Source organism: Mya arenaria, chromosome 3, assembly GCF_026914265.1.
Source record: "Mya arenaria isolate MELC-2E11 chromosome 3, ASM2691426v1".
Taxonomy (NCBI): Eukaryota; Metazoa; Mollusca; class Bivalvia; order Myida; family Myidae; genus Mya; species Mya arenaria.
In genome coordinates, this window is record NC_069124.1 from 85,796,618 (window position 1) to 85,819,893 (window position 23,276).

General features: G+C 36.7%; 2 protein-coding genes across 2 annotated transcripts in view; both read left to right on the plus strand.

Annotated features, from left to right (window-relative positions):
• The first annotated feature begins 66 nt into the window (after nt 1–66).
• On the plus strand, nt 67–12,186 carry LOC128227374 (GPI ethanolamine phosphate transferase 3-like). The gene is made up of 11 exons (XM_052937834.1): nt 67–881; nt 2,122–2,281; nt 4,511–4,657; nt 4,880–6,037; nt 7,666–7,875; nt 8,027–8,126; nt 8,314–8,445; nt 9,416–9,526; nt 10,342–10,476; nt 10,827–10,951; nt 11,210–12,186. Exons 1-11 carry the CDS (start codon nt 121–123, stop codon nt 11,393–11,395), a joined length of 3,225 nt encoding a protein of 1,074 aa, XP_052793794.1. The 5' UTR covers nt 67–120; the 3' UTR covers nt 11,396–12,186.
• Nucleotides 12,187–15,678: 3,492 nt separating this feature from the next.
• Nucleotides 15,679–23,276, plus strand: part of LOC128227373 (nonsense-mediated mRNA decay factor SMG5-like) — a 40,290-nt gene continuing 32,692 nt past the window's right edge. The window contains exons 1-9 of the mRNA XM_052937833.1: nt 15,679–15,844; nt 18,232–18,330; nt 18,522–18,645; nt 18,892–19,048; nt 20,096–20,197; nt 20,398–20,484; nt 21,709–21,787; nt 22,077–22,205; nt 22,432–22,509. Coding sequence (XP_052793793.1) covers nt 15,798–15,844; nt 18,232–18,330; nt 18,522–18,645; nt 18,892–19,048; nt 20,096–20,197; nt 20,398–20,484; nt 21,709–21,787; nt 22,077–22,205; nt 22,432–22,509 — 902 coding nt within the window. The 5' untranslated portion in view covers nt 15,679–15,797. The remainder of the gene's footprint in view (nt 15,845–18,231; nt 18,331–18,521; nt 18,646–18,891; nt 19,049–20,095; nt 20,198–20,397; nt 20,485–21,708; nt 21,788–22,076; nt 22,206–22,431; nt 22,510–23,276) is intronic.

A 23,276-nucleotide genomic window follows, 5' to 3' on the forward strand; every position in this document is an offset into this window, starting at 1 on the left:
GCCTATGTTGTATGCGTTACACTATTTCTTTGTTGTATGCATTTCATACCGACCCCTAAGAAGCTTTCGAAACTAGATGTTATGGAAAGGCAAGCGCCTATTAACTGAGATGAAATCAAAATGATACAAAAATCGGCATCTATTGTTTTACTGCTGTTTTTGTTCCTATTCCTCTTATATCTTGTCGGAGGGCTTATTTTTACCAAAGGTTTTCTTCTAAAACGAGATGTAGTAGGCGAGAACAGTACTTGCCGCGTTGACTTCGCCCGGTACTGGGACGGTGAGTCCCATGGGAAGGAAGGATGCTGGCTCCACAGACGGTTCAACAAGGCCGTTGTTATACTTATAGATGCGCTCAGATTTGACTTTGTTGCTCCTAGTGATGCTCACAATAAACCGTATTTGAATAAATTGCCATTTGTTCAAAATCTCCTTCTCAAAGAACCAAAAAATTCTCGGTTGTACAGATTTGTAGCTGACCCACCCACTACTACCCTGCAGCGATTAAAAGCTTTGACTACTGGAAGCCTACCAACATTTGTAGATGCAGGTTCAAACTTTGCAAGCACTGAAATATCTGAAGACAATGTCATAGATCAGTTGGTAAAGCAGGGACGGAAATTGGTGTTTCTTGGAGATGATACATGGCAAAGTTTGTTCCCTAAACAGTTTACAAGGAAATATCCATTCCCTTCCTTTAATGTAAAAGATTTGCATACAGTGGATAATGGTATATTGGAACATGTTTACACAGAATTACAGAATAAAGATTGGGATGTTTTGGTAGCACATTTCCTTGGAGTTGATCATTGTGGTCATAGATTTGGACCAAACCATCCCGCAATGCAGGATAAACTCGCACAGATGGATGACATGATCAAGTAAGCACATTATATTACCGTTCAAAAGACTGCACAAGTTAGTTATAGATAGATTTATTTGTGCAATGTCATTAATGTTATAAATAAGATTACATGTTACATCAATAAAACAACTACTATTACAGCTCAATAATTATTTAAAAGAAGTCGGCAATACACAAAATCATTCAGTTAATATATGTAAGATTCAGATATAAAGCCAGCCCCACCATGGCAAAAATTGCATTTTGTACCCTAAACAATACAAGCGAGAGTGTGAGGGAGCAGCTCCTGCCTAGTTTTTTTGAAACAACTAAAATGTTACACCTCAGAAAAAAAAAAATATTACTGAATGTTAAGGTTAACCAAGTTCACTGAACATTTAATCAATAATTAGTTTTAATTAATTACAGGTTTGTACATTAAATTCATGTTTGTTTGGAGATTTTTAGCACATTTAGACCATACTACAGTAGAAACTCACTAAACCGGACAAGGTCCGGACTGGGCAAAATTTCCGGTTTAGTGAGGATTCCGGTTTAGTGAGGATTTGATGTACAGAGTAAGTTTACTCAAAATATTAACTGAGTTAACCTTTAAAGGGAAGTTGAAAACTGGAATAAAATGAAAACACATAAAGATAACATTTATTTTACATCAACAATGGTTCAGGTAACTTGAAATAATGCATTCATCTTTTTTTCCAAGTCTTAAAATAAAACAACTCGCAAATTGACCACTTCATCACCAACCAAAGCTCTAATTTGATTCAATCATAGAAGTCTTTAGATAAAACAACCCTCCAAAATGATCACAAACCGTTTCTAGTTCTTTATTTTCTGCAACAAACAAATTAATGTTTCAATCAATTTTCTTTTCACAAGTTTGATTATCGTGCGGCAGTCAATCCACAGCGCAATCATCATTATCGATTATCAAGTTAACACAACATCACAGGTGCAATATTTAACGACGCACTGGCTGTCAAAACAAAGTGACACGCGATTCGCGAATTTCTAATACACAAAATCATTTTGGTTTCCGGTTTCGTGAGGTAAAATTACGTTGACAACTAACAAATTTTCTTGAATTTTTGTCCGGTATCCGGAATTCCGGGGTTCCGGTTTTGTAGGGATTTTTTTATATTGAAAATAGAAGGGGAAAACCGGGACTCTGATAAAAGTCCGGTATCCCGAGGATTCCGGTTTTGTGGAGTTCTGGTTTAGTGAGTTTCTACTGTATAAATCATATTATATTACAGGAATGTGAGTAAGACCTTAGACCCTGATACAGTGTTGATTGTGATGGGTGACCATGGGATGACAATGACAGGAGATCACGGGGGAGACAGTGCTGATGAGGTGGACGCAGCCCTGCTTGTGTACAGCAAGTCAACAATCACCACAGCAACTACACCTCAGGTAGGCAGCCTTTGTTGTGTACAGCAAGTCAACAATCACCACTGTCACAGTACCACAGGTAGGCAGCCCTGCTTGTGTACAGCAAGTCAACAATCACCACAACAACCACACCTCAGGTAGGCAGCCTTGCTTGTGTACAGCAAGTCAACAATCACCACTGTCACAGTACCACAGGTAGGCAGCCTTGCTTGTGTACAGCAAGTCAACAATCACCACTGTCACAGTACCACAGGTAGGCAGCCATGCTTTTGTACAGCAAGTCAACAATCACCACTGCCACAGCACCTCACGTAGGCAGCCCTGCTTGTGTACAGCAAGTCAACAGTCACCACTGCCACAACATATCAGATAGGCAGCCCTGCTTGTGTATAGCAGGTCAACAATCGCTACAGCACATCAGGTAGGCAGCCCTGCTTGTGTACAGCAGGTCAACAATCACCACAGCAACCACACCTCAGGTAGGCTGCCTTGCTTGTGTACAGCAAGTCAACAATCACCACTGCCACAGCACCTCAGGTAGGCAGCCCTGCTTTTGTACAGCAAGTCAGCAATCACCACTGCCACAGCACCTCAGGTAGGCAGCCCTGCTTGTGTACAGCAAGTCAATAGTCACCACTGCCACAACATATCAGATAGGCAGCCCTGCTTGTGTATAGCAGGTCAACAATCGCTACAGCACATCAGGTAGGCAGCCCTGCTTGTGTACAGCAGGTCAACAATCACTACAGCTGTCGCACATCAGCTAGACAGCCCTGCTTGTGTACAGCAGGTCAACAATCACCACTTCAACAACACCTCAGGTAGGCAGCCATTCGTGTGTACCATTTGCTGCATGGTGCAGATGGAGGGCAACTATTCTTAAATTTTTCGAAATGAACGATTTAATTGTATATTATTTTAAATCCATTTCAGAAAAAGAATTGTAGATCTCCGAAATCATTTACTGGTATTTTTCATAAAATTTTGTTATCTGAGCATCTTCCAAGCACACTTGTAAACTTGTTCTAGTATATGTATTTGATGTTATATATCCAATTGTCTTGCAGTACCAGTCTTGTTTTCATGGAAAGAAATATTATAGTATTTATTGGATAGCTTAAGCTGTGTTTGTATCATGTTATACTTTTTGTTAATTTTATTTAATTAGGGATGCAAACGAATGGCAAAATTGATATTTAAGTAATCGGTAATTCTTTCGATCGAATATCCGATTACTAAAATACATCTTTTAGAAGTTGTAGTAAAATAGAATTATAATTCGCCAAAGTATTAGCCGGGGCATTTAACCATACTTTTAGCGTAGCTAGTACGCACGGCAGACCCTGATTTTCCCCAAATGAGTCTCTGGAAAGTCCCTTTTTCAGAAAGAAAAAAGCAATACATTAGACCAAACAAAAAACAAAATCTAATAATTTCTATTCCACTGCCTTCATTTTTGTAAACAATGAGAAATTAGATGTATTCCTGATCAAATGAAAAAAACAATGCGGGAACAAGTGAAACGATAAGACGAATATATGAGGATTTGGACTCTTCTATTGTACATCAATAGAGGAAATTTATCCTAAAACTCTATACTATACAGTTACATTTTAAATCACAAACATTGTATAGTACATTGAAACCAGTTTAAAGCACATGCATGTAACAACATTATTGTACACATGTCATTCATATCATTACTGCGATTTGAGCAATGTTGCACAGCTTAACTTGCATCAAAGACTGTTAACAGTGCGATGATATCTATTACTTGGTGATGCACTTTATTTGGAAGAAAAAGAAGACATCACATGTGGAGGCCGATTCCTTAAATCCTGGATTAGCATGGTCATTTTTAAATTTACCAAAAATTATTCAAACTTGTTTGATGTCGCTTGTCTTTGCAGTTATTGCAAAATTACAGGGACTGTTTATAGGACCTGAAGATATGTCCCTAAATGACTTATGACGTGTGTATAGTTTATTGTCATTACATTCACATCTTTGTCATAAAGGGCCAATCATTGTAAAATCAAGACAAACAAACTTTATACACAAGAACAGAGTTAAAGTCAATAGTGTTTTTTTATTCTATTCATTCAACATATTTTTTCGTAGATTCGAATACTGATTTTGACATTCGAATAGCAAACGTTTGATCTGATATTCGAATATTCGTTTGCATCCCTATATTTAATGTATTGTCATATAAACAGATTTTGGTTTCAACCATAGTTTTAATTTCAGTCCATATATCGTGCTGTATCGCAAGTTGACCTTGTGCCAACCCTATCCCTTCTCCTTGGTGTCCCTGTCCCGTTCTCCAATCTTGGCTCTGTCATCACTGACCTATTCTCCTACTGCAGCTGGTCTAGAGATTCACACATCAAGGAGGTGAAATGTTGTTTTCGAGCTAATAACACAAATGAAATAAATTAAATTGACCTATCACATTTTTGGTTTTAATACCTCATGAATTGACTATTTTGTGGTCTGTTGTTATTATTGATGGTTTCTTTTTTATGTACATTATCCTGTTATGAAGGGTTGTAGCACAACAATCTTTTAAACTGTGTTCATGATCATGTACTTAATGCTTGTGTCCGTATTTGGCAGGTGTACCACATTGTTGAGGCCCTGAGAGTGAACGCCCAGCAGATGAATCAGTACATGAGCCACTACATGCGGATGTCCTCCGATCTCCCTGCCCAGAAGCTGATGGTCTTGCAGGCAAAGCTGCGTGAGGCTGAGGCCAAGTTACAGAGACTTGTCACCGACCTCTTCATCCACAATGTGGACAACAATGCTCACGAGATGCTGCATTACTTGGAGCAGGAATACATTCAGTATATGCACCAAGTGAGGGAAATGTGCCGTGATGTGTGGGCCAAGTTTGATAATGCATCAATGGGCTTAGGCATAATATTTCTTGTTGTGACTGTTGTAGTTAACATCTATATAATATCTGTGGTCCAGCATCTCAGTGAGGATAAATGGCCAGGGCCTACTGTTATAGTGATTTCAGTTTCTGTGGTGTTCTTGATATTTTGTGTTCTACAGTCTTTTTATTTGGAAAGCAGCTCAGTCAGTATTCTTGGATTTATATTAGGTTTTTTTGACATTATTGCATTAGGGATAATCATACATGTGACGAGAACTAATAAAGACCAGAATGAGACCAGTGGAAGTGCAACTTCAATAAACACATGGATTTCAGTTGATAATATTGTGTCAGTAACACTTGTATTAATCAATTTATTGTCCTATTTTTCAAACAGTTTTGTAGTTTTTGAGGATAGCATTTCACAATTCTGCTTTCAAAGCATTGTCTGGTATTTGTGTGCTAAGACGGTAGTGAATATTTTGAAGGAAAATAGACATCTAAAGGATTTATCAAAACCTAGGACTAAAAGTGTCAAACACCAGGACATTAGAAAGATTGTCACAAAGTCTGTTGTACCAGTGATGCTTTTGACAGCCACATGCAGCTACTTTGTTCGCCTTTCAGCAAATTTTAGAAACCAAAGGGAAGAACAGCTAACATCCGAGCCATTGCAAAATGCGTCCATTTCAGGGGAGGGAAATGTTGTGGGTAATGAGAACAGAAATATGCAGTTTTTCTTGTGTTCAGCATGTTTTGGGCTGGTTGTTTACCTGCCTCAGAAGTGGTTGAAGGAGAGTGGAAATCTCAATGGTGTGTCAGGAACAGTCCTGTGTGCCCGCTACCTTGTCCCCATGGCAGCTGTTTCTACTGTCCTCTATTGGGCCTTGCAGGTGAGGCTAACTTTTCAAAAAATTTAGAATAGCTACTACATGTAGCTTGCGGGTTATTTTTCTTTGAACAGACATCATTTGTTCATTTTCAAGCATTGCATGCTCTGTTTATGATATATTATACAAACTAACATTGGCATGGGCCAGCATTATCATAAACAAGTTGAAATAGGATTACTAGGTTTAAAGTAGGTATTTAAAATTTGATACTTTAAATTTTGGTCTAGTAGATTAGAAGTTTATTTTTGATTATCTATTGGCAGTGAAATCTTACATACTGTTATGGGCATACATGTATGTATTGTAAGGGGGCCTTTTAGCTGATCAGAAACATCAAAAATGACCTAGCTACACCCTAGTGTATCATATGGATGTATGTTTGTTATTCCCCGCCGAATCAAAGATTTCGGAGGGGGATATTGTTTTGGCGTTGTCCTTCCGTCCGTCCGTCCGGTACCATATCTTGGTAGGCATTAATCAGAAAATGTTCAAACTTGGTCAGAATGTTTTCCTTGATCATATCTCGACCTATATCAAAAGTGGGTCATATGGGGTCAAAAACTAGGTCACTAGGTCAAATCTTAGAAAAATCTTTTGAACATACTAGAGGCATTATACATGGTCAAATATTCATGAAACTTTATCAGAATGTTTTCCTTGTTGAACTCTTAATCGCAAATAAAACTGGGTCACATATGATCGAAAATTAGGTCACTAGGTCAAATCTTAGAAAAGTCTTGTCCAGAACCATATCATGGTAATGATTGGTCAAGTTATGTTCAAAATCAGTCATGATGTACCCCTTGAAAAATATGGACCTTTGAAAAGAGTGGGTCACATGGGGTCAAAAATTAGGTCACTAGGTCAAATCTTAGAAAAATCTTTGAAATACATTAGAGGCAATATGTATGGCATTATATTTATTAAACTTGATCAGAATATTTTCCTTGATGAACTCTTCGACATATTTTAAACTGGGTCACATTTGATAAGAAATTAGGTCACTATGTCAAATCTTTCAAAAACCTTGTCCGAAACTATTTTATGGTGGTGATTGGTCTGATTAAGTTCAAACATGGTCAGAATGTTCTCTTGGGTTAAATTTCGACTGCGTGTTAAAAGTGGGTCATATTGGTCAAAAACTAGTTCACTAGGTCATATCTTACAGAAATCTTGGGAACACTCTAGAGGCAATACATCTGCTCTAATTTCCATGAAACTTAATCAAAATGCCTCAATGAAATCTTGGAATAGTTTGAAACTAGTAGGTCATGTGGGATCAAAAATGAGGTCACTGAGTCAGATCTTAAAAAAAACTTGTGGACACTCTAGAGGTTATATTTTTTGCAATGTATCTGGACCAATCTTCATGAAACTTGATCAGAATGTTTGCCTTGATGAAATCTTAGATTAGTTTGGAACTGGGTAACATGGAGTCATAAACTAGGTTTCTTGGTCAATTCTAAATGTTACATTATATACAATAATTTTTTTTATTTCAAACAGTTGCAATCAAACTCAAAGTCATAGATATATATTTCATCAACAATTGATTTCCATTCCTTGACTAAGCCCAATCAGGCGGGGGATATCAATTCAAAGAATTTGCTTGTTCTGTTTGTTTTCAGTGCCTGCCCGAGCGTGTGTTAGATGCCCTTCCCATCTGGCAGCAGACAGGCCTCGCCCAGCTAGTGTACCTGTCTGCTATTATCTCAATGGTGATGTTCTTGATTACACCCCTCTGTGTGTACATGCCGGCACAACCTGGACCACAGCTGGCCGTCAACAATGGAGCTCAGGACAAAGACATTGTTGGCAAACTCTTCTCCTACATGAAGGTAGTGTGTTTACCTGTACTTAAATGTTCAAACTATATTGAAAAGATCCTGTTGGCATTGGATAATTGTAATTTAATTACAGAAAGTAAGGTATATTTAAACATTTAGCTCTTAACAAGTCCATTAGTAGAATGTATGTTGTGTGTTTCAGAGCAGCTGGGAGGAAGATAATCAGCAGGCCAGGGGGAGATCAGAGGTTCCCCGTGTGTTTGGGCTGGGGACAGTCTACACTGCTGCTCTCATATATACTGGTTAGATGCTGTCTTAATGGTTTTGTTAATGGTTTGATAATTAAACTAAAAGCATATGTTCTTAAACACAGGTAGTATTTTTCATATGTTTTAATTAAACACAAATAGAATGTTCTCTATTTGATAGGTTCTAAATCAATTTCCCATTTACTTCTTACTTTGACTGCTGGTGTATGGGATGTTGCAGGTCTGGTTTTGGTGCTGGTGCTATCATTGTTGTTGGGCAGTGCATTTGCACCCAGTTTCCTCACCGCTCTCATGGCAGCCTTCATGTTTCTGGAGCTTTTCTCCATTGCCGTCAGGGCCTGCAGGGACACAGGTATGATATATCATCACAAGTGTGGTTATGGGACAAATACAGACAATAAAAGTCCATCAGTATGAAAAAAACCTGTTATCAAGTACAAGTTTCATTTAGATTTTATGTTTTCTTTAATTTATATACAGTGTATAAATAGCAAAATGATTGATATGCCAGGCATGAGTGATGTGTGATTATAAAACACACATGATCAAGTCATTATTTATTCTCTGGAAATTCTTGAATAACTTATTAGCTGCAGGCATTTGAAATTGGACTCTGGACACCACATTGTTAACATTTCAGACCTGTTCAAATGATGGACCTGGTGGTGCTGGCCTGGTCTCTTCTAATGACCACATTGGACAGATGGTATCCTCACCACATTGTTAGCATTTCAGATCTGTTGGTCCTGGTTGTACAGGCCTGGTCTCTTCTGATGACTGTATTCTACAGATACTAGATTTTTCAGACCTATTGGTCCTGGTCGAGCTGGCCTGGTCTCTTCTGATGACCACCTTTGACAGATACTTTCCTCACCACATTGTTAACATTTCAGATCTGTTAGTCCTGAAGTGCAGGCCTGGTCTCTTCTGATGACCATTTTCTACAGATACTAGATATTTCAGACCTGTTGGTCCTGGTCGAGCTGGCCTGGTCTCTTCTGATGACCACATACTTCTACAGGGAATTATGCTCACCACTATGTTGATATTTCAGACTTAATGGTTCTGGGCATGCAAGCCCCGGACTCTTCTGATGACCTCATACTTCTACAGAGTACAATTCTCACCACAATGTTAATATTTCAGACCTGTTGGTCCTGTCGTGCTTGCCTGGTCCCTTCTGATGACCACATTCTTCTCCAGGGTATTATGCTCACCACAATGTTAATATTTCAGACCTGTTGGTTCTGGGTGTGCTGGCTTAGTCTTTCGACCACATTCTTCTACAGGGTATTATGCTCACCACAATGTTAATATTTCAGACCTGTTGGTTCTGGGCATGCTGGCCTGGTCTCTTCTGATGACCACATACTTCTATGGGTTTGGTCACCAGGCTACCATCCCTGCCATACGATTTGAGGCAGCATTTGTTGGTAACTAGAAAACAATTTTTTATCTCATTACATGTATATCCCAAAGTGCCTTCCCCATAATATTTGTATGATAACAAAGCAAAGTATGAATCAAGCGAGTCATCACATTCCATCCGTCTGTACCGATTTCATTTACTGTCCACGACTTTGTCATTCATGATGGGATTTTGAAATAATTTTGCAGCAATGAACCCCATAAAGTTATGACGTGGTGAACCCAAAGACCCGGGTCCTTCTTCATGGTCAAGATACTGCACCCCTCAGAACAATGTCTGTGAACTTTATTAGTTTTGCTATATATGCCTTACTGATGAAAGTGGTTTGAGTCCTGTCCATGACTGCCATGCCATTGAATTCCGAATAATTTTTGGCATAAGTATCCACCATATCAAGACAAAACCCGGGTTCTAACGCTTCAAGGTCAAGGTCACTCACATTGCAGGGTCAATGTTCCTGCTCATTTATTGCTGTATTGAATATTTTGCACTCATCATGTGGCAAAAAGGAATTACTTTCCTGCATAAAATCTTTATTAAATCTTATCTAAGGATTTTTATTTCAATTTGCAATATTTTCTGCAGTCAAGCTGAGCAATAACATCCTGTCAAGGCAGCGTGCTGGGGTAGTCATCACTTTTGTGATATCTCTAATCTATCTTGCGTAAATGTTTTTTACTTTGTACTCTTGTAAACATAGCATCCATGTACACAACTATCAATTTATTAAAGTAATAATTAAGAGTAAACCATCATCATAAATCTTTGGGTAAAACTGCTTGTATGTTCAAAGCCTGTTTTTCATTGACCCATCCCCAGGTTTCCATGGTGACTGGGAGTTGCGTTTGTTGCCGGCGGGGATGATCCACAGTAACATGTTTGCTGCGGAGATCCTGTTCACGTTCCTTGCTCCGCTCCTGTTGCTGTGGCCCTGTACTAATGGACTTATCTCTGGTTAGCCAATAGTTCAACTGTCACACTTGAACTTCTTCAAGTTTTTTACAAACTTTTACTTTAAAGAGAATAAATTGTGCCTTATCACTGTAAAACCATATACAAACTTTTACTTAAATATTGGAAAACAGTCCAGGAACACATAGCCTGACTAAGATGTTCTTCATTTATGTGCAACTTGATTACTAAAAATTAGATGCATAATTGCTTTTGAATTTATTCAGTTACTGATATAACATACAATTTGTTTGACATAAGTTTTGAACAACACTATAGCCATGACAAAACAATACTTAATGTTCCGGGTTGAAGCACACCTGTGCATATGTACAATAAACATGGTGTTTCAGGACACATATTGTCACGGGCAGAGGGTGGTTGGCAAGGTGACTTTGTCATGTACAACAACCCCACTGTATTCCGAGAACTCCTGCTGAAACTGACATCCTACCTCTACTTACTTCATGGGGGCAAGGTAATGCAGAACTTTGTCAGTTGTCATGTGCATGCATACCTGTAATGGCAATTATAAGATAAAGGTGATTCTGACCTTATCATCATTATTATTATGATGATATACTTTTCAAATAATATAATTATGTAAATAATCAGAATTTAACTGATGCAGCAAAGAATTTATTTTTAAATATTTGTAACATCGTGAAGGCACATTAGAAAACAGAAAGAATGAAACAATTATTGCCAAGTTTATTTGTCGTTTTTTTTTTTACAGATGTTGAGCAGTGTATTAGCAGCGGCAGTTCACCGGCGCCACCTGATGGTGTGGAAGATATTCGCCCCACGGTTTGTCTTCCAGGCGATGGCGTCCTTCACAGTGTTTGGAGCATCAGTTCTCTCCCTAGCTGTACTCTTCAGGGTGGAGAAAGCCCTGGAACAATGGACTGAAAAACTGAAATAAAAAAATCATTTCCTAGAATTAAATGGCTTCATTAGTAGGACTTTATTTCTTGAGATTAAATTGTACAGATGTAGAATTTCAGAGCATTATTAGAGTTGGTCCATGTCATGAAGGCTTCATATCGTTTAACTATTATGCAAACAATTTTTGTTATAAATGTTTGTTTCATTTCATCAGCCTTTATTTGTAGTTTAATGTTGAAATATTTATATACGCAAATGTGGCAATTGGTGCAAGTTTATAGTCAACTGATTATGTTGTACTTTTGTATGATTTACAAATTTATGATTTGCTGATAAGCATTTCTGTGTAAGAGTGTTGACTGTAGCAATGGAAGGCAGTTCACCTTGTACAATTTCAAAATGCTTTCAGTGGGGTTTTTTGGTGCCAATCCTCTGTTTGGTACCATTTGTATTTAGCTGGCCTCTTTAATTTGGCTTACCTGTGGCCCACTTTGCCACTGTATGTATTCAAGATGAAGCAGTTTTCATTCTCGGATTTAGTTGTCTAAGGTAAAATAGAAAAAATATGACTGAATTGGACATTCATACTTATTTTATGATCCAACTTATTAAAAGCTATGTGATCACTTTTCTTTCCAACAGCTCCATGTATGGTAGCCAAAATATTTTTGTTTGAAACGGAACTGTTCAAAATGCTTAATTAGATGTGGTATTTAAATGGTGCAGTTTTCTTTGTAGCCTATGACATGCTTTATATGGTCTGTGTTTTTTTAATATTTATATACATGGTATTGCTTAAGCATGTAATTGTGAATAAAATAAAATGAATTTGAACATTTGCATTTTAGCTCATCTGATTTTTGCAGATTTATATATTAAAGGTATTGTCATAGCCTTGATTCTTCATCCATGATTGGAGATAGGACAGAACCTTCCTTGTGCACTGTTACCACGCATTCCGCATTCATAATTGTATTTAGTTGCATCCAATGTCTATGTTCAGAAACATATAACTTAAATTATAATACATAATTATTGGTGGCTGGTGCAGGCTACACCCTTAACATACCGCACAAGAACATCTGAATACACATGAAAATAATGAACCACAGCAGGCATATCTATAGCAGAATTTAAACAAAAACTAAATTGACAATTGTGAGCAAGCAAAAAGATTCCAAAGGCAATTAAATTAAAATACAACTGATAGAAAATATTTGAATTATCGACCAACTTACTGGCACTTACATTATAATTTGCATTAAGACAAATAAGTGCGACCTTGACCTTTGACTTATTCCGCGATTGCTACTGGTTTAGATCAAACTATGATTCCTTAACATTTGCTTCGCGAGATACGAGTTGCAGTGACTAATACAAAAAGAAGCTGCAATTTCATAGCCAATTTAAAATAGTTAGATAATTTAAGGTGTACTCCGGTCTCCAGGACTGTTCACCACGGAGAAAGCGTTTTCTCGCTAAAGACCCATAATCATGAACCTTTGGGGTCAAGATCAGACATGGAGAAACATGATCTTCAGTGTTGACATGGGCTGCTAGATACTTTGTCACATATGCTAATGTTGAATACACGGAGACGCTGCTCAAAAATATAGCCCACAATAATCGGACTATTTTAAAACTTGGCACTGGGAGATCAAACATAGAATGTACAAACAAATTCTTGCATGCTCCATGTATGAACGAGCTGTGCCGGGGTTGAACTGACTCGAATAGACACTTACGCAGAGGTTACGTATGTTCTTTGTTTAGAAGTTCGCGTTCGTTTATATGTGCGCGTTGTTTTATCTTTCCAAAACTTCTAAATATGCTATGAAGAAGATTTATTTCACATCCAATAAGCCATATAACCCTTTGAACCTTTACGTATGGTAGCACTACAATGACTTATGCTTTTGAATAATCAAAATGAAATAGGGAATAATTGTTAAAGTGGATACTCGTAACATATTTCACCGCATGAGCACCAAAAGCTATGTTTCACAGTGGCCTAGCCACGTATGAAATATATAGTTTTGGTGTTCACAAGGGGAAACATATCACAATCTTATACTTGATTGTTTTTCTCTTCAGTATATGCTTTAAAAGGATATTAAATGACAGTTGACCATTGGTTTTTAGAATAGCGTGCCAAATTGTATGCGAACGTAACATCATTTGACGTCGTTTATTTTGTGTTCCAGCCCTGTGCGGCGGCTGACGTGCGTGATGGAATTGAGAGCGCGCTAAAATTTCAAAACATTGACAAATATCAAAAATGTTATTTCACTGTTTAGAACAGTGAAACATATTTTTCATTTCACTGATAAATCTCTATAAACCACAGGAAAACACGTAACACATAGATATATGTAAGGGAATATTCCATTACAATTATTTGTAATGAAATATCGACGATTTAACTTCAAATAAAATTATTTTTATTAAGTAATAAGAGGTAAATCACAAATCTGAGTAGAAATTCTATCATCAATGCAGACAAAAAAGTTTGCAAAATTGCACAAATTTACACATTCTGTAGTGTTGTCAAAATCAATACGGCTTACACACAGTAAAACTTTCTTACGTGATATCAAATATATGCATATTTCATGCTGCCGTATTTTTACTTTTATACCCCTGACCACTCACTGGGAAAATCGGATCAGGAGTATTGTTTTCCTCTTACGAAGCTTCATATTTTCACAAATCAAACGTTGTATATATTTGTTTTAAGGGTTTATACCAGAGCGCAATTGTGTGATAGTACATGTATTAGAAAACCCAAGAGCTCTTGTACCTTACACAGTGACTGAACAAAAACTTCTAACTAGGCTAGACTCGATCTATACAATAAAGTAAATTATATTTTATTAAAAAGGACGTAAAAATCCGAAATTATATAAAGAAAATATAAAATTATCAACCAAAAAGAATTTGATCTGAATTATAATCATCCTAAAAACTGAATAAACTACCAAATGAGCGCATACAAATGCCTAAACGTTCTACACAGTCTCGAAAATTGGTGTTTACAACGTAAACATTGTTATAAAAAATAAACTTTAAACAAATAGATTTTTAATGTCTATGTAAGAGAATTATATGCCAAATGCATTAGGAGATTTTAAACAGAAAGTTAGCATCACAGCGTAATATATGTGTTATTAAACAACGCAACTTTTACTCAGAGAAACCGTTTAAAAGAAACAATATTAAAAGATGTACAAGGCAGCAAAATAATCAGAATTTATAGATACGGAAAACGGCGAATATCACTCTCATGTGATAGCTGCCATGAACTAGTGAGTGTAACCGTACTGTCATCATCCGGGATGTTAAATAGAGGGTTCGGAAAGCTGAAAGTGACAAACGTATTCAACCACCCCATATAGCAATCTGGTTGTTTAGGAAATTAAGTTTCTAAAAAGCCGATTGTCACGACAATGTCACAAACATGGCCCTGCATCGTTACTAGAAGAAGGGATGACGAAAATTGTTCATCAGGTTTATCTTTTAATCGAATGTGTTTGATTTCATGATACCGGAACTAAGAAACACGTGCATTTTGAGTGTACTTCTTGGACTACCGCCGAGGTAAAATATATAACCACCCACGATGGAAATAATCTGTTTGCAATGAAAATATCGTCTGTAGAGATTAAAACAAACCACATGTAATTAACATGTATCAGCGATTGCTGCCATGTGCAAAAGTAATGCGGCGTTCACACAGTGCCGATTATGGCTCCCGTTTGAGATCAGACAGCGCTACGACACGAAAAGCGAAAAAGTCGGATTACTATCCTCAATGATCTGGAATGTCCTATCATTGTCTGAACGCAGTCGTATATGTTCGTAACAGAGTCCTGGTCCGGAGAGGTCGGCCAAGCACTCCCGACAGTTGGGTGCGTCCCGTAACATTCGGGAAACACAGCCGATTTTGTCTAGTCGGATTACAATCGTGACTATGTCGTGACAGATTCGGTCGTTTTTTACCATGACAAAGATACAAATCGGATCAGAATCGGATTGAGAACGGGATAATCGGGACGAATTCTGCTGGAAACGGCTGGATCGGGACGCCCCCTGAACAATATGTTGTCGTGATTAAATAAATGTTTTTACAAATTTTAATAAAAATTTGAATTTCCAGCCACGAATCACAGGATCTTGATCCGACTTTTGACACATTTTAATCGGGAATGGTCCTATCAAGGACGGCAGTAAAAATCCTGAATGTGTGACTTAGGCTTAACTGTTGACTGTTTCGCAAACACCGTAACTGATAGCGACATTTTACATTCGAGACAGACCGGAAGCTGCTGTGCAAGATGGCTGCAAAGAGAAAGTTCATGAGAAACATTCATGAATTTTTTGCATTTTCTCCTTACCAGAATTCTTGATAGATATGACATTAGGAGGAACTAAGTAGTTTAATGATGGAACACAAGTCGGACCTTGAAAAGGCAAAGAAAGTGTACAGGTAAAATACAATTTGCTAAATAAAGTATTAAAGAAGAGAACATGTTAAAACTTCCTATTTCTTTTTTGACTCAGATGTCACAATTTCCAGTATACCACGGACGAAAAGACTAAAGTGTGTGCGTTTTGGGGCTCAAATGTACCAAAACCACAAAATTGGCATGGCCCTCTAACAGACTGAACATCATGCATGACTTGTTCCCATCCACACATGTTAAAATTATATTTGATATGTTTTTCATGAAACGCCATTAATTATTGTCACAAATTGCGAAAAATATGCTGCTAGCAAATTGTCCAGTGGTTATAATAAACACAGTTAACATGCGGTGGTAAAATGCTTTTCATACTTGATCAAATTCTGGATTTTACATAGCAGGGTTCGAATTTAACTTTGAGAAGAACTTGCATAATTATGCGAGTGCTCTTTGAGGCAACTCGCAAAATGAAAAATCAACTTGCAATTTTATTATTTGCTTTATTCCCTTATGATATTGTCTAATTTAATTAGAAATTTACACCTAAGACATATTATGAATATTAAAACGTATAAATCTTGAGTCACTCTACTGCTGGATTTTGTTGATGGCTTATTCAATTTGGGGGGTTCGGAAAGACTCATCAGATGCTGGCCGCTTTTTGATAACAGAGCTGTACAATAATTTGACATTGTTCACTTTGTATATTCACCCTCGCCATCGGGTAATACCCATTTGGCAAGCAAGCTACAGATTTCATTAAGTCTTATTTAAGTATTAAAAACAATAACATTATAAATTCAAAATAAATAAAAGCAACAGTAAATGTAGCAAGGATGCTTTAGACCATGAAATATATCGATCGATAAAGTCTATTCGCTTTGACAGTTGGGCGGAAATATATTCAAAGGTTGATGGGGTTTACATATAGTGCGCGAAAGCGCCAAATTCAGCCAATGATTGAGTTAGGTGATTACGTCATTTGTATTTGCTTTGAAATATGCATGCCTCGGAGCATTCCGGAAAGATTCAAGATAAAACTCGTCCTTTTCCGTATTTGTTTTATTTTTGAAAACTTACTAGAGCGTGACTCCGTACTGTCTTCTACTGGTAGTGTAAACATGCCACTTAAAGGCTGTTTACACTCGACTACGTTGCGGAGTAAAGTTCATGTTTATTCTACTTTCTTTTTAACATTTTGTGGTCTAGAAAAAGCCACTCGCAGAATTTTGCGAGCTTGAATAAAAGTCACTCGCAATTTGCAAATGTCGCTCGCATTTTGCGAGTATGCGAGTCTAAATTCGAACCCTGCATAGTAAATCGTTATGCATGTCAAGCACAATCACCAGTGGGAAAAATTGGGCTAGTTCATTGAGAATGTCTAATTTTGTTAAATTTTTACATATGATTCAAAAATAATAAATTTAATAAAAATCTATCTCATGGACAAAGCAGCGTATAGACGAGTAGCCTGTCTTATGACAGCTCTTAGTACATTTGGTTTTTGTCATGCTATACAGAGTCATAGATTACTGCCCTTTGAAAATATACATGTATAATAACCCATTTAACAATATGGCAGATTTCAAACAGTTTTGGCATTCCAACATTTTTAAAGACTTTGTGTCTCAAATGCATCCTTGGAAACGATTTTTTTCCTGAATTTAAGACACCGGTGCTAAAGGATTTACAATTTAACAATTCCAAAACTTATTTTCCTGATCTAGTTTTGGTGTGTTTCACATTATATATATCTACCTTAAAATTACAATTATGTAAGTTGTGTCTTCAGTGTTCTCAATAAGAACCGGCTGCCGGCCAAAATAGACCGTTCAAATGGCAATTGGGCTGGTTCAAATTTGAAAAACTAAAAGAATTTTAAGTAGAATAATTAGAAGCTTGTCGGTTACTTGACTATTTGAGACGGTTCAACCGAACTTATTGAGAACCCTGGTCATGGTAAAAAGGTTCAAAGGTTTAATTTCTGTTTTAAAATAAATGCCAAGTTCAAAGTGTTGTGAAATTCGCCAAGACAGCTCCATTTATCTGTCTATTCGATGCATACAAACCATCCTGTTCCTTGATTCCCAGACTGGATAATATATTTATGTAATCAATTTTAACCAATCGATTTAACACAATTTGTTTATGCTTTGGCACAAGGTACAATCCAACTTTTGTCACCAAATGTCACATCTCAGAAAAGTATTAGATCAGTCACTGAGTATCAATTTTGGGACAACTTGCTTGCAAAGCAGGTGCTCGACCAACAACATGTAAGCTTACACAATTTTATTTTGATGTTTATTTGTGTGTACAATTTGCTTTAAAAATAAAATAACTGATTTTTTTTTTAAATTGATACCATACTTAATGTGTACTGGATATGATTTTCTTCTTAAATCTTCAGAGCTGCAGTTGATGCTGTCAAGAAACTTGATGAGTCGTTAAAGAAAAAGAAAGCCTACAGAGAGGTGTTCAGCCAAGATGCTGTTGGCCTTAGATACAAGTAATGTGCAGTATTATAATTTGCTATTTTTTATGTATAGAGTACAGGGATTAAATGATTAGAAATGATGAAATATTTACCAAATGAATAATATAAGATCCAAAAAATATTGATCTATGACATCTCCCCCACCCCTTTAACAATGACATGTATGACAATGAGAGATGAGAGATGATTGTTACTGTTTACAGATTACGGGAGTACTGTGAGAGGCTTATGTTCTACAACCCGCTGTATTATGGTCGGAAGGCAGAGGAGGTCTTGTGGAGGAAGGTCTTTTACGATATCATACAGCTTATCAAAAGAAATAGGAGGGTAACTCTAATATTGTATATTCATATATTTAGACATGGAAAAGCTAAGCATGTGGTTAAATTCACAATATAAAGTTTTTATTGTTTTTTTATATCTTCAAAATTAGGAAAGTGATATATAGTTACCTTTTGTAGGACAATTAAAGATATTTATGGCAACTTACTGCACCATTTCTTATTCCCGATGTTACTTTATATTGTTATTATTTTAGTGACAGTACTCAAAGTTGCATTTTGTATGTTGCAGCATGTGCGTGTTGGCAGCTCCCTAGAGACAGCTTATCGGACCCACCTTTCTGCTGCGTGCGGATATTACTACCACCTGCTCTTCCGACTCCAGAAGGATTTCAACCTCAAACTCAACATGAAGATAGACTTCCCTCTTCTGCCTGACAATAATCCAAGTATGGAAATTACATTGAACACATCTGCTGGCATGTAATGATATATTTAGCCGAATGATGGTATCAAACATGCACATAAACAACTGTTTATGGAGACTCATCTAATTACCTTAAAATTTCACAGAGTTAAGTTAATAAATATACAGAACACTAAAAAGTTTTTTAAACATATGAGACCTCTCATTACTCAAAACTGAAAAACATTTGCTTCTCATTATACAAGGAAGAAGTGCAATGTTCGTCTCTAGAGTTTAATGGCAAAGTCTGATTTCAAAATGGAAAGGATGCAAAATACGACTTCTGTGTGTTGACTGCTATACATTTTGAGTGAAACGTCATCCTGGTATCTTTCAAAGTTTACATCATTTTGGACATACCGGTATTGAGACCACATGTAAAATTTGTGACACATGAAAAAGTGAGTTAACATGTCATTTAGTTTAGTTTAAACATTTTTATTTTACAACGATTGTGGAACAAGTTATTACAACATTATATTAATCACTCTTGTTGGCACGATTTTACGCGAGAGTGTGGTCTTGTGTTGTGGGAGAACCCGGAGATAACCCACTTGTCCGGCTTGGTGAACACAAACCAAACTCACATACGCCCAAGCCAGGAATCGAACCCGGGTCGCCTAGGTGAGAAGCGAGTGCGCTAACTGGACAACCTAATGTCATTTAATTCATATTCATCAATGGTTACAACAGGGAGAAATGTACAAAATCAAAGCATTTTTGTTGGTAATTGGTCTACACATACAAGAAGTGATTCACAAATGAGTTACTGCAACTTTCACTTGTAGTACAGGGAGGCTACACATACAAGGGGAGGCTACCCATACAAGGGGATGCTAAACATACAAATAGGGTACAACTGGTGTTTAGCAACGTCTCTATTGTTACTCAAATTATATCAAGTTGCTAGAAATAAGCACTTGATATTGTCCTTGAGATGTGTCCAGTTTTACAGGTATCACTGCATAAAAAATGTGCATATATATATATGTTCTGTACGCATTGCCCCTTCACATATTTTCTATGACAGGTCGTTACATCAAGGCTGTTCGGAAGAAAGAAGTTACAACCGCCATGAAGGAATGGGCCCTGAAAACTGTCCACCGATGCCTGGTCTGTCTGGGAGATATCGGTAAAATTTCAGAGTTTAGTACAATTGTTCAAGAACTATGTTTTTTCTTAGTATTCTAGTGACAGTATTTCTGATTTGTTTGTTTGTTCATATTCTAAGTATTATTTGCATACATGTACATGCATTTTAAGTAATCTTGTTAAATGTAATACAAATGTCTTAGATATTAAATCATAATGGAGATTTCTCTTGCTCTGTAGCACGATACCAGCATGACTTTGATGCAGGGATGAACATTGTGGCTGAGAGGTTCTACTTGCAGGCGTGGATTATCTTCCCAGAAATGGGTACGGTCTTCATTAGTATGATTTTATGTAATCATAAATGTATATCTATACGTGGGTATTAAATAGGGATTGCAACGAGAAGTAAAATTGGTAATTGGTACTTGAGTACTTGGACAATCTTCCAATCGAGTACTCGGGTACTCGATTACTCGGATAACTTGAATTTGTTTTCGGGAAAGACAAGTTTGTGTATACATGTACCGTTCATGTATAGTGTGCGTTGGTCATAATATTGGCATATTTCATCTTTTAATAGGACTGTCATTATGTACCCTACCTGAAAAATCAATGAAAGAAAAATGTTGTTTCATGCTATTAATTGCTATTAATGTCCGTTTCATTTCATTTTGTACATACATGTCATGTACTACAAATAAATGGAAAGCAAAACTTGGATCATATTCAAGCATCTAAATGATCGAGATTACACTCAATAATGAACAACATTCAAAATTAAAATGAACGAACATATTTCTAAATTTATTGAGTTGTTTACTCTACGAAATAATATTTAAAATGACAGTTTTTCATACTGAAATATTGTTGTTTATCTCATTAATTTGCATAATTCCTGAATTAAGATATCCACCAATCAATTGTGATAATCGTTGCAAAATATACGCCCATTCATGAATCATGAAGGGCCCTTTGTTGACAGTTTGCAACTTGTGTACACAGCGGGGATAAGAGGGACCATAAATTGTCATCTTGGAACCGCGCCAGATCTGATACTTAAATCTGTAAATCGTGTATTTGGTGAATTTTATAAAAAAGATAAATATTTTTTCGAGCACTCGAGGAGTGATTTGGTACTCGGGTACTCAGTTGATTGATCGAGTACTCGAGTACTCGGGTACTCGTTGCCATCCCTAGTATTAAATGAGCATCTAGGGATTGAATATTGGTTACTAGTGGAGAACTACAGAAAGAAATCATTTTAATAGGTTTTGTAAGTGTTGAAGGTGTAATATTTTGGTTGCAATTTTAGTTTTGATCACCCGTGTTCATGAGGTGACGGTCTCTCACTCAATGAGTCCCAGGTTCTAGAGACTCTCCCATTTTGTCCCATACGGTTGTATTTCTAGGAAATGGACATTTGATATATAAAATGCTTGTATCATATTTATCATATATTTGTACACAGTTCTAATTCATGTACATTGTAAATCCATAAAAGGTGATCTTAATGTGTTTTGATTGCACACTTGGACTAATACTGTACAGGAGTGGCCCACAACCAGCTAGGAACTCTGGCTTCATCTCGTTACTTCTACTGTGAGGCAGCGTACCATTACATCAGATGGTACAAGCTCTTTCTTCATTTTTTCTTAACAAACTTGATGGATGTGTATATGCTTGTGTGAGCTAAATTTACAATGTTGTGGTGTATATTAAGACAGTTGTAGTAATGTCAATGGCTGAGTGTATTAGACACTGAATCAGGTATGATCTGATTAGTACTGGCTGCTTTTAAAACTTTTGTCACTTTAAAGATCTCTAGAGAGCTAAATACTTAAATGCTACTCATATTTTGTTTTCTTTCCTGGTAACCACAAAAAAATCTGATCTTAAACTCTGTGTTTGTTTGGCAGCCTGTCGAGCGAGGTTCCGTTTGAAGGTGCCGAGGGGAACCTGTTGCGGCTGTTTGAGAAGAACCAGAAGCGCTACCAGGAGCTCACTGCAGACACTGCCAGAACCAGCCAGAACCCACATGAACAATGGTGAATTACTCACAACAAAGGGGATTTATATTGCAGTTTAGACTTAATGTCTTAAATAATTTATAACAAATTCACTAAATATAACACCATTATTAAACTGGTAATGTTTACTATAATTAAAACTCTTAATTATTTTATTCCTTTTAAAACTATAATGCAAATAGTGCAAACTTCTAAAACTCTGTTATTACTTTTTCATTTAACACATGTAATACTCCATTTTCAGTTACAATGACCTTAAGGCCTTCTTCATCCAATTTATGAACCTGCTCAAGATATTCTACAGATATGATGTACCTGCAAGGTATGTGTTCAGGTTACACTGACTTAAATTATCCCTTCTTTTGAAATTTTTCTTTTAAGCAAAATGTACTTCTTTTGATGATGATGAATATGCAGCTGTTTAAATCAACTGTTTTGATAGCAGCTGCAGATATTCCTATGTGTGTTACAACAAGAAACTGTGAAGATGTCTAATGTGAATAATTGCACTTCCAACAAACAAAGTTTGAAGGGGGTTTGTTGGTATCACCCCGAGTTTGGTCCGCCGGTCTGTTACAATTATCCTTTACCAGAGCATAACTTGAAAACTATTTGTTGGAATTTAATTCATACAATGATAAAGCACAATGAGAGGAATTGCAGTGGACAAACACCAAAACTGTATTTCATCTAATTTCAAAGTAATTGCCCTTTGTTACTTTTTCTTGTCCGGAGCAAAACTTGAAAGCTGCAAGATGAAATTTGATTAAACTTTATACGATGGTAAAGCACAATGAGAGATCGTTTACCACAATGGGAGGAAGTGCAGTGTACAAAAACTATAACTCTATTTCAGTTTCCTTGTCCTGAGCATAACTTTTAAAACTACTGGATGGAATTTAATTAAATTTCAAACAATGGTAAAGCAAAATAAGAGGAAGTGTTGTGTATAGGAACTTAAACTCTTTTTCAGTTAATTAAATAGTTTTTACCATTTTTATGCCCCTGAAGGTGGGCATATTAAAATTGCACCTTCCGTCCGTCCGTGTGTCCGGCTCAATAACTCGTGTCCGGGCTGCAACTTTCCCT